Genomic DNA, 12,871 nt, shown 5'->3' with positions numbered 1-12,871 from the left:
TCTTAAACTACCAATCACAGTGCAGCTTTTAATTCTTTAACTGCTCTGGAAAAATGCCAGCAGCTCTGTGATTGGTTGTTTTGGGCAACAAGGCCAATTTCTCGGTTTTGATAAATACGGATGTGCGTCCGTGTGATTCACGCACCCACTGACTGTAATGGTCGCTTAGGCGCGTGAAAACGGACCAATATAGGACATGCTGTGAGTTTCATGCAACGTGCTTTTTACGCTGCGTGAAAAACACTGCATGTCTGAACGGCCCCATTGAATTGCATAGGTCCATGTGCTGTCCGTGAAAAAAAACGGACGGCACACGGATGTGAAATACGCTTGTGTGAATAAGGCCTTAGTCCCGAGGATTGCAGGACTAAAATCAGAATTTTATCGCGTATATAAGTAGGTATTTTTACACACGCAGAATTTTCATTCATCTGGCGCCTGCCCTGTTTTAAGAATACTTTATAGACCAACACAGATGTAGTCGAGCTGAATTTGTCATTGAACGGCTTCTATAGTGCAGAATATTAACTCACTAAGTACGTTTAAAAGTCCCACTTAAAAAGCTTTATGAAATTACCTTGAGTTGCGCCGAATAACAAACTCAGCTCTGCGACATCTGTATCTATTTTAGATGGTAGGACGAGGACTGGCGTGATCTCTGCACAGCACTGCGGAATATGCTGGCGCTATATAAGCAACAAAAGTTAAATATATATATTTTTTTAACTTATTATTTTTGCAGATGTAATTATAAAATCTCTTCAGATCCTGAGATCACAAGACATGAAAAGACCTCATTGTCCATACCGGTTGGCGGCAGAACGATGGCGACTGTGGTAATTTTAACGCTTTTGATAGTAATGGAATCAGCTGACAAACATTTACGACAAGACAGAGAGATCTTCACAGTGAATTACGAGTAGCTCCATGAATCAAGCTCCGGTCTAGAGTAAATAACGAATAATCCAGTGCCCTCATATAGATAGGCCTTATAAATAAAAACAGTAACATAGGTGGCGACTAATTTTAGACCGCCCCGCGATGAGGTCACCAGCCGACAAAATCCTTAACTACACGAGAAGACTTCTAGTAGTGGGATCACAAAACCAAAATCCACCATTACCTGATCAGTTATCTATGAATGGATTCTCCTGGACTTTAACATTGATGGCGTATCGTTAGGATAGGCCATCAACATATGACTGGTGGGGGTCCGACCTCCGGGATACCTTCTGATCAGCACAATAAATAAGCCGCGGCACTTAAGTAAACGGACAAGCTGAAGTACCCCACGCCCAAGTGGACGAGCTGCTCGTTAAAAAAGATGCCCTTTTATTGCGCTGATCAGTAGCGCGGCCCGTTTGTCTACGAGACCATACAGTGATTGGCTGTCATAGTCATGTGACGTCACTATCCATACATAGGGTCTGTCGATGGTCGAAGAAGTGAGCCATGGTAGTCTTTAGGGCAGAAAACCCCTTTAATCATTAATTTAAAAAAAGTTCTGCAGCTTTCTAATATACACTGTATTTCAATTCCTCACCATTTTCAAGATCTCTGCTTGCTGTGAAAAAATGGGGTTCTCCTCTGGCAGCCCAAAACTGCACTTTTTCCTGACTGGTGTATGATCATGGACTGGATTTTACTTTTAAAGGGGCTCTCCAGGATTTTAACACTGATGATTAACCTTAGAATGATTGATTAGTCGGTACCTCCGCCGATCAGTAGAATACCTTCTTTGTTTACACAGGCACAGCAGGTAGTCTGTGCAAATGTGATGTGGTTACCCAGGGGACTGGCAGCGGATACATAAAACTGACAGCGAATACATTGAACTGAAACCCCCCTTTAAGGACCTGAACCAATAACTGAGACCGATCATATTATGATAGATACATTAACGGGGTATTCCCAAAATCATAAATGATCACCTATCCACAGGATAGATAACCGTTTTCTGATTGCTGGGATCCCTATGATTGTGAGAATGGAGGTCCAGAACCACCAGATCCTCCTAACTGCTCAAGGAGGGGGGGCTTAAATGGAGAATGCACCCGCCGCTCCATTTACTGTCTGAGAATGATGGAAACAGCCGAGCGCTGAACTCGGCTGTTTCCGTCATTGCCATAGCCTTTGAATCGACATGCTCGACTGCCACTCCATTCAAAGTCCTCCTTACTGTGGTCCAGCAGTGAGGGGGAACTGGGGGTTCAGGACCCGCGTTCCCACGATCGTTGGGGGTCCCAGAGAACAGAAAATGATCACCTATCCTGTAGATAGGTGATCATTTATGATTTTGGGAATACCCCTTTAATGTCTAATTAAATCTGATGGAGATCTATCCAATGTGCGGCTCTGATGACCCCATGTATGGACTATAGGACAAAGGAACAAATAATCCTGACCCATATATTCCTATTAGTCTAATCACGTACCAGATGTTTTGTGTCCCGTCCCCCCCAAGAAAGCTCAGGAGACGCGGCCATCACTTGATGAAGTCATTGTCAGGCCTGGATATTGCAAACAACGACTTAAGCTTAAAGTGAAAAAACGGATCCAAAGAGGTAATTTATTCTGGACAGGATGTCATCCAGATGATAAAAATAGCAGATGAGAGTTCAGCATCTGTATTAAGTCAAACAGTAAAAATGCATTCCACATGGATGGAGCCATTCACTGACGGCGTGTCAGGGCGTGTTCTCTACAGCTCGCGTGCCCAAGAGATCCACTAACGAACTACAAGACCCAGTAACCCCTTCCTATATCTGCCCTACTGGACAGGGAGATTACCACCAAGAGTGGCCACTATACCGGAAACGATATTTAGTTAAATTTGCAAAACATTGTCAGACTTCTATGCACCTACTGAACTGACGGAACGGCAGGTTCTTTAATGCGGACAGGGAACCCAAGCCTTAGAGACCTCACCACATAAACACGCTACATTAATTCATTTCCACGCCACTCTTTGTGGCGCAACGTATGCTGTCTGACAATAGATGAGGGAAATAGCGGCATAAAGAACAGGGTGGCGAGGGAGAAGGTTAGGCAAATAACTAAGGTCATGTTCACACGGCGCTCAAAAAGAATTGCGTGTAAATGTGTCAAATACGCTAGCGTTTCTTGTGAAGCGCTTTCAAAAATATACGTTTTTGATGCATTTTGTGGACGTTTTCTGGCTCGTAATTAGGTCTCCCGTTGACTATGGGAACATTTAGCATGTTTTGGGCGTGCTTTACAGGACAAGGAATTGACATGCCGTTTTTTTTTGTTTTTTTTACACAACGCGTAAAAAAAGGCATTGTATGTACTAACGGCGCACTTTACGATTGATATCAATGGGAAGCTCAATCAAGCCTTTTTATGAAGCGCATTTCGGCTTTTAAAACGCGTCATAATACGTGTCAAATATACCGTGTGACCAGGGCCTAAAGGGGTAGTATAAGATTAGAAAAACACGGATGCTTTCTTCTAGAAACAGCACCAGTCTTATCTATGGGTCATGCCTGGTACTGCAGTTCAGCCACATTCAAGTGACTAGAGCGGAGCTGCAACTTATTTTAAATGACGGGCCCATAAAATATGGTAATGGTGACAGGACGAGGGCAGCATCATGATGCGAGGAAAAAAGTGGAAGTTCACTGACTAATGGACAGCAGTATTTTAGCAGAGACCTACCTCTAATCTTCTTGAGGGCAGTGAATCAGTGACTTTTCACTTGTATGATAACGAGCTACTTGTGAAGGGGCATTGTCACGTTGCGACAACTGGAATGAAAACAATAAGCAAATAGTGAAAGGCTTAGTTCAGGAGGTAATGAAACTAGAGCAGCCACTTTTAGTAGATATGGCACTTAAATCTAGTCACAGAGTCACCCAGGCTTCATAGTCCCTGCTTTTTCCTCCCTCTATTTAAGGCCCCTCCTCTTTTACACCGATTTCACCATGATCTATGGCACCTTGAGAGCAAAAAGCTATAAAAATCAGGTAAGACAAAAACAAAACCGCACACGGTGACCAAATATTGACAAAAAATGTGACCCATGCCCTGCAATCATGCTCGAACACACATACCACAGATATAACAGTAAGGCTCTGTTCACATACGCGTCATGGCTTCCATTTATAACAGAAGCAACAATGCCGTGCCGGATCGGGATACCAGCGGAGCCTAACGGAACCTATTAACCTACAATGGGGTCCGGCGGATTCTACCAAGGGGTCTGGCGGATTCTACCAAGGGGTCTCTGTCGTTTTGATGCATGCAGCGCTACTTTCCTTGTCAAATTGGATAGAATATGCGGCAGATGACGGAGCCTCCGACGCAGATGTGAACATAGTGTGATATACCGGAGTGTATACGGTGGTAGAATCTGGTTACTATGGGTCACGGGACAGTTTCTCCGTACACTATTTATATACAGTAAATGTTGTTAACATACTAAACATAACCAATTACATTCAGCATTAGTCTACACGCTCAGACATTAATCACGGTTAATTACTTGCATCCACTCCACACACAACCATTATATAAACTCTGTAAACTGCTTATGTAATAGCACTAATAAGCTGCAACCTATGGCAGCCAATCAGAAAGGCGCTTGATTAGCGGAGTGCAAATTAAACTAATTAAAGGAACCCTGGACAAAGTATCATTCAGTCTGAAAAAGAACCACTGAACTCCAATATTGTAATATATGTAATGTTCTGTATCCCATATTTGTTATTGCTCCAATGCTTCCAAAATAAAAAATGAAGCAACTTCACTAAATTCCTTGATTCAAAATCTCCAAACGTTTTGTGTATACAGCTCCTATACAGATCTGTGGGTTTCCAGGGTAACAGACTACACACAAGCCATGTGTGTAGTCTGATCCAGCAGTCATATGTTACTCCTTTCTATTTGCCCGCTCTTCTACTGTCTGTTGTTTAGCAAGAAGAAGCGGAAATGGGAGTGGAGGAACACATGACTGCAGGATCAGACTACACACAGGGTTTGTTTGTAGTCTGTAACCATGGAGACACATAGGTATATATTAGAGCTGTGTACACAAAAATGGTAGGATGTTTAATTTCTATTTTAGGTGAATTGGAGCAATACAAATAAGAGTTTCAAAAGTATACATGCCCTTTAATATCTGGAACATGACACGTTAGAATTACAGGCCCAAAGCCTGAGGCTGCACTAGTGAGACATTCTGATAAACAATATTGCATTTTCTGATTTTAGTCCGGTTCAGTGTTGTCACCAAATATATGTACACACAAATGCGGCTATTCAAGTCAGGTAGGAAGTATTGATGTATTTGGCAATTTGAATGCCCACAATGAAATGTTGTCATCAGAATCTCTCAGTAGTGCAGTCTCAGGGTTTGTGCCTGTTACTTTAAGTGATCATATCTCAGGAGACAAAGGGATTCTCTGCTTTGGACAATCACTACTTGTTAGGAGGGCCCCTTGACAATGAGCTGATGACAGTTTCCACCTGCAGGGACCCCCAGCGATCAGTTGAAATCTGTGGGGAAACCTGGCAGTGTTTAATTTCCCTGCAGCGCCACAACAGGGGAAATTAAGCATTACACAGTGTCCATTCATATCATTGTGTTGTTTATATAATGCAGGACAGGACAGGTCCTCCACAGAGAGAGACGCTCTTTGTAACCGCTCTCCACTCTGGTCAAGGGATGAGGATCCTGAACAGAGGACCCCCCTCTATTAACTCAGAATTTCCTATTAGGGTGTATGGAAATGTTTTTGTTTTTTTAACTGGACAACCCCTTTAAGTAAGATGTTACAGAATGATTTTCACATTTTTAAGGGGCCATTTAGCAATGTCTTCTAGTAGGTCTCGGCTGAAAAGGAAGAATCACGCACTGCGGTTTCCAATAAGTTAATCTATTTTTATTAATCATATACAAGGTTTGTTCGCTCAGGGGGAGGGGGGCACCTGTCAACATATCACAATATAAAGTGCATTCACTCACAGTAGGGCACAGTTAATGGGGTTTTCTAGGTTAGTTCGAAAACGTTCCAGGAACACGGATGCCAGTTCATCGTCGATCAGACGTCCATCGCTGGATAATGTCACATTCAGCAGCTCCTTTTGGTAGATCTCTGGGTTCCCATCTTTATCTTCAGCTATAGCTAACTCAGTCCGGGAGCGTCCCACTGCCAGAATACAGGACTGCGGGGGGTTTATTACAGCGCTAAACCCAGTGATCCCAAACATGCCAAGGTTAGAGATACTGCAGGCCCCATTATTATGGGTTAAAAAAAAAAGATGTACAAGACATTAATTAATTATATCGTATATATTTCTGCAAATTACCTTCCCTTAAAGGATATGTCAACCTTTGCAAGCACTTATATTTGTTACTCCATTGCATCTAAAATGAAAAATCAAACAAGTTTGCAAATCGTTTTGATCAAAAATATTCTACCGTTTTTTTGCAAACAGCTCCTACGCAGACCTTTGTGTCTCCATGGTTACAGACTACAAACAAACCCTGTGTGTACTCCAATTCTATAGTCATGTGTTATTCCACACTACAGACAGTAGAAGAGCGGGTAGGGGGGTGTGAAGTAACACGTCTGCAGAATCCCACAGGATATGTTTGTAGTCTGTAACGGACACACACTGGTCTGCATAGGGGCTGTATACATAAAACAGTCGATTTTTATTCAAGACTGTGAAAATTTGCTTCATAGGTACAGTGGAGCAATACCAAAAAGTTTGTAAAGGTGAAAAATATCCTGTAATGGGGATGTCCGTATAACCTTTATGGCTATATTTAAGTTAATAGAGGGGGAGCCCTACTCGTAACCCTTTAGCTAAAGCCAAAAGCTTTTTAAGTAGCTAAGGAACTAGAATCGATGCATATAGATACAAACACATAGATCTGGCTTTTCTTATTCATTACTTACCTTTGTGTTATATATGATTAGAGGGTCTACTCTTTTTTTTTTTTGTAAAAACAGCGCCACCCTTCTCCATGGGCTGTGTTTGGTATTGCAGCTCAACGCCAATCATGTGAGTAGCAGATGCATTTTTGCTCCACCCACAAATGGCTGCCTCCACTGTGCCTCAGTAATGGAGGCATTCCTATAAAACCGGTATAGTCATATAAATATACCTGAAAGATCCTCCCTGGTATTCTTCCGGTAACAATTTTCCATTTCTTGCCTTCTGGGCCAAAGCCTAAAAAAAAAAAAGGAGAAATAGTTTGTATTAAAATCGCATGTATTTTTTCACTGTGTCATTGGATTGAGCAAGATCTCATTGTCTGGTATAGTAGTATTCAAGTAAATGAGGCCGAGCTGCAATACCAGACACAGCCTATAGACAAGTGTGGCGCTGTTTCTGGGGGAAAAAAAAATATGAAGCCCTCTCTTCTACTCTTGGAGAACCTCTCGAAGAGGCTGTTTGTAGAAGCCCCTAAAATAACCGAGGCAATGAAGATCTTCTTCTTAGGAGTCAGCAGCGCTGTTTATTTTCCTTTACTAGAATTTCTACCCTGGAACATTATTTTGCCTTTTTAGTTTTAATAATGTTCCAAAATTCTGCGCCGATCAATTTCTTAATGCACCTCTAATGTGCTCCCCCTTTTCTGATACAGAGCTCCAATTACCCAGCAAAGACATGGAAATTAAATAACAACATTCTGGCTACCCGAAGTCACCACAAGGGGGAGCTTGCTGCATACTGTTTACACACTGAGCCCAATAAACAACACAGTATATGGTAAGCTCCCTCTAGTGGTGACTGAAGGCAGTCAAAATTTTATCTAAGGCTATGCAGGGGATTTGGAACGGTGTATCAGAAAAAAAAAAACTAAGAGAGATTAACATTAAGTATTGTGCCTAGATTAAAGCAAATCCAGGTGAGCATGTCCCTATTCCCCAATTATAGACCAGTATTTATATAGTCCCATGTATTTTGCTTTCTTACTATGATATTTTTTTATGACTTATAAAATGACGTATCGTAAGAAAAATATTGCCAATTATACAATAAAATCTGCTTAAAAAGCGATAAACGGCGGCGTAACTCTGCGGATCTTACCTAGGACCGCACGATCAGTGCCTGGACTTCCACATCTGTCGCAGTGACGCACCAGTAATCAGCGAGGTGACATCTGTGTCACTATTTATAGAGCCCAAAATGTCTCGACTCTGCAAATGTCTCCTACTGACAACGTATAAAATGAGGAAGGTTTGGCAGCTGCCGGCGCCTGTCGCAGACTAAGCTCTGCTGCTCTGGGACTCGGTCAAGCTGCTACATCTGTTATACATGGTGCTTCGGCTGCTGCTAACATGGGAGCGTGAAGCGTGTAGTGCTAAGAGCTCCCCTGCTGCCGAGGTCTACACCTCCACGTACCGTCCCCGATCAGAAGAGACCGACGTGGAAAGTCGGATGCAAGACAAGTTACTTCAGTGAAGGGAACGGTTGTAGGGTTCCTATCGCTGGGGTATATTCAGATGTATTATTTTGTACAGCTCCCCCCCCCCCTTTAAGGGTTTGTAAAGGATTATAAAAACATGGCTGCTGTCTTCCAGGGTCTCTCTGGTTTTGCAGTTCAGTTCCATTAAAGTTAATGCGGCTGAGCTGCAATACCAGACATAACCTGTAAACCGGTGTGGCGCTGTTTCTGAAAAAAAAAAACGTAAAAAAAAAACACAAAACCAATAGATTTCTCTAATCCTGTACAACCACCCAGAAATGCCATTCTCAAGATGCCACAAAATGTTTGTTAATTTTTTTTTATTCGATACATTTGGCTTTTATGTGCAATTTTTTTTTTAAAAGATCGGTCATTCATACAACGTATAGGCGATACAGTATATTAGGCAATTAATGCAAATTATCTCTTCCACTATTGCCTTTTTAACGCATCACAACCCTATAAATAGTGAAAACCCATAATAATAGAGGTCATCAGAGCCGCCTTGTAACCATCATCACTGACCCCAGACGCAGCATTACTCCCGGATAATAATGGAGTTATGCATTCATTTTATTATCCTTCCACAATTTCGTGCACAATATCAAACACTCTTCTATATGTGATGGGTATATAAGCAGTGCTCATCCTTATCTTCCCTATTCATGAATAGAATGCTAAAACCACAGTGCAGACTGACACTTATACAGGGAAAGAACCTAGAAAAAGGGAATGGGTTTTGTTACGGCGTAAACCTACATAGAGTGCAGATTTACCGGCTATTCTGGGTCTTCGGAAAGTTGGGTGACCTCCCGTTTGGGCACTAATGGCTGCCAATATTGATTGTTACCCAGCGAAAGTGTCAAATATGATACTAAAGGACTTTACACAATAGGACTGAGGGAAAGGCTGTCTAGGCCCCATTTTCATGGTTTTTATTAGCCCCAGTCTGATAATTTTATGTGTAGGCTCCGGATGTTCACATTCCTTACAAGTACACAGGTCCTCATTGATTTTGGTTTACAGGGAATTCTTCGCATCCCTCCCATAGTAACGCCTGGTATCATTAGATCAGGGTCTTCTGCTCTTTCTTATACAGAGGTGCATTCATCTCTTTCTCCTGGCTGCCGAGCAAAGTGGACGCTTATTGAATTTATCACCCAAGAAGTTCTCTGGTCGTACAATGGGGCGTTTATTTTACTTGGGTGTTGGAGTAGAAACATTTAGAAATCACATGAGTCGCTTCTGTGGGGATCGGAGACATTTTTCCTTTTCTTACACTTGACTTTTAGTCAAGGTTTATATGTTGAAAACATTAGAGTTTTGCCATGAAGGACATTTATGACATATCCGCAGGACATGTCAAAAAAGTCAGAGAGATGCGGGTCCCACCTCTAGAACGGGCTCCCGTAATCCATGTTTTGGCTTTTTGTGCTCACGCTGCCTCCCGGCCACTTCCTGTTTACATGGTCGGAGGTTACGGAAACAGCATAACTCGCTGAGCTACGCTGTTTCCATAACTCCCATAGTAGTGAATGGGCGTTACGGAAGCAGCGCAGCATGTTTCCGTAATTACTACGGACTTCTATGGGACTTACAGAAACAGTGTAGCTCAGCGAGTTATGCTGTTTCCGTAACTCCCGACCATGTACTCAGGTAGTGGCCGGGAGGCAGCGTCAGCACAAAAAGCTAGAATGGGGCCCCATTCTAGAGATGGGTGCGGGTCCCAACGGTGGGGCCCGCATTTATCGGACATTTACCATATCCTGTGGATATGTCATAAGTGTTCTTCATGGCAAAACCCCTTTAAGAACCTCCTTACAAATAATGATCTGGTAACACGGTTCACTGGGATTTCATAAATGGCGCATTAGACGTGCTCACACTTCCCAAAATGCACTGCTTCTGATAACACCACTGGTGGCGTCCATTTAAGGATCTCCACTGATGTTTGGCATGAAGGAGCCAGGGCCCTTGGTAAACAAACATACCTTTCTGGTGTGCCAGACTAATACACTTGTTGTAACCCATACGATGGTGACCCGTTGCTGAATCTTGGAAGAAAAGGGGGTCATGGTGTTTGGTAAATGTCCAGACCCCCTTCTGGTATATTATATGAAGCTGGTTGGGGTCCATTAATTGAGACCCTTCACCAACGATTATAAAAAGAAAAAAAAAATACCATACCCCTTCTGTACATCAGACAATAACACTAGTGGGGGGTGTCTATGATTTGGGACCATACACGAATGTTGGGAATGAAGGGAACATGGTGGGTGGTAAGTGGCTAGACCCCTTGTGGTATGTCCATCTATAACACTGGGTCAGGCCCATGAGATGATGCCCTTATCGATTCGAAGAACAAAAGTACCCTGGTGTTTGGTTGATGTCTAGATATCTAAAAAATGGAACCAGAACGCAGGTTGGGATCCTTCAGTTTAATCCTCACCGATACTTGGAGTGAACGTCGTCAGAGATTTCAAGCATCAGAAATAGATGTATAAAGTTTCTTCTGTATAACAGGTAGTCTCGGACCTTTAATTTTGGGCACTGGTGTGGGTCCGAACATATGGGGTGATGCTGCCATCAGATGATTCATGAAAATATTCTGTTTTGCGCTGATTTTGGAGAACCCAGCCGCAGGGGACCCTGTTCTTCCTCTATGACCTTATAGACAATGTCACTTGACCCCACATCTGGCCACCCTAATTTAGATTTTGGGGCCCTTCACTAGATTTGTGTCTACTTATTCAGCGTTGATAGGACATTCTTCAGATTCCCGAATTTCAAAGAAGCCTGTCCTGGTGACCCGAGGCACAACACCGCGTCCATTACCGTGGGTGGGCAGCAAAGTCACTAACCCCCTGGCTATATGGCCAATACCAAAGGTCATTGCACCATATAGACACACTTGCTGTGGGCACTTTTCTGGGGCTTATAAAGATTGGCCACCACTTTTCCCAACAAATAAGTACAAAAAAAGGAGAATTTATATTAATGCGAAAGAACAGGATTTTTTTTCATTTTAGGGGGATACAATCTTGGCTTAAAATAAAAGCACAAACTATGAGAAACAAGAACCACAGAATAAAAACACTAAAATGAATGAGAATAAAGAAGTGAAGAGGCAGGAGGCACTGCCAGCCCCGGGTGAGTGTGCGGGCGGAGAAGCCCACAACGCTGCACACGCTGTTTGAACATGTCCCAGCAGAGCAGTTATTGAGGCATCGGGGAGGACGCCCATTTCGAGAGGCAGCGATTACATCCTTTGAAAATGGGCAAAAATACAGTCATAAGGCCTGGACGCACCCTGTTCCAGGTGAAGGTGCGGCTCTGCACTTACAGAATTTGACAGAAGTTACACAAGTGACTTTCCCGACACAAAGGCCCCCGGACTGTGAGCTCATGGGGTTTTATTGTGATCACACGGCACCAAAAACACTACAATCATACTGGAGCTGACAGACTCATTCACACCGACTGTCAGCGCTACAGGGGGGGGGGGGGGAATGGGGTCGGGTATTTGTCCTGCAGATGTACTTAACACAGGGGAATGTCTGGACTGGAAACAATTGTAACAAACCCTCAGCTTAAGATCTGTACCGGGTTTTTAGGACTCTTGCTTTGAAGGGGTTTCCCATTTGAAGTATTTATGGCATATACACAGGGTACTCCCCTACCTTGGGACTCCACCTATAGGGAGTCCCATGTCACCCGTTTGCTGATGGAAAGTGGCGGTGAGATGGGGCTGCTTGCTCGGCTCTTTCTGTAACTCCCAAAGACTTCAATAAAAAGAGATTTGTACAAGTGCCGCCAATTCCCCATTGAAGCAAGTGCAACAAGCAGGCACCGGCGACCGATATGCCCTGGCAAAGAGGGATTGGCAGACCCGGTTATAATGATAGGTGGGGGTCCGCCACAGTTGCAACCCCCAACCCATCAGGTATTTTTATGGCACAACCTGTGGATATGACAATTATTATTTAAATGAAAATACCCCTTTAGGGTAAGGTACGCGGAGCGGCACTGACCCGGCCGCTACGTAGCCAACAACCGTGCTGGCACCATGTTCGGTGCGGCTGTCAAATAGCCTGTTTATGGACGTGCGTAGTTGCTGGTAAAAAAAGCCCTTCACCTGCAAAATCATGCGGTCATAAAGGGTGTATTCATTAATGGGCGAACGTTTTTGCAGGTAAAGGGACGTTTTACCCGCAACAACACATGGCATTACCAGGCTATTTGACAGTCATGCCGCTAGACATGGTGCCGGCGTGGTTGTTGGCCGCATGGCAGCCGGGTCAGTGCCGCTCCGTGTGGCCTTACCCTTAATCCAGGATTAATGGGACCAGATGGTTGCCGAATTAGCAGATATTCTAGACAGCCATTGAGGAGTATATAAAAATTACTTGTGAAGGTAGAGAAGGAAGA

At 43.4% G+C, this 12,871-nt stretch overlaps 1 protein-coding gene across 1 annotated transcript in view; it reads right to left on the bottom strand.

Moving 5' to 3' along the window:
• Positions 1-5,881: 5,881 nt before the first annotated feature.
• PDHX (pyruvate dehydrogenase complex component X) overlaps positions 5,882-12,871 on the bottom strand; it is a 75,417-nt gene continuing 68,427 nt past the window's right edge. Inside the window, exons 10-11 of the mRNA XM_075838008.1 lie at positions 7,136-7,200; positions 5,882-6,247 (exon numbers count right to left, since the gene is read on the bottom strand). Coding sequence (XP_075694123.1) covers positions 5,983-6,247; positions 7,136-7,200 — 330 coding nt within the window. The 3' untranslated portion in view covers positions 5,882-5,982. The remainder of the gene's footprint in view (positions 6,248-7,135; positions 7,201-12,871) is intronic.

Source organism: Rhinoderma darwinii, chromosome 9, assembly GCF_050947455.1.
Source record: "Rhinoderma darwinii isolate aRhiDar2 chromosome 9, aRhiDar2.hap1, whole genome shotgun sequence".
In the NCBI taxonomy this organism is placed as follows: Eukaryota; Metazoa; Chordata; class Amphibia; order Anura; family Rhinodermatidae; genus Rhinoderma; species Rhinoderma darwinii.
This window is presented reverse-complemented; position numbering and strand designations above follow the sequence as displayed.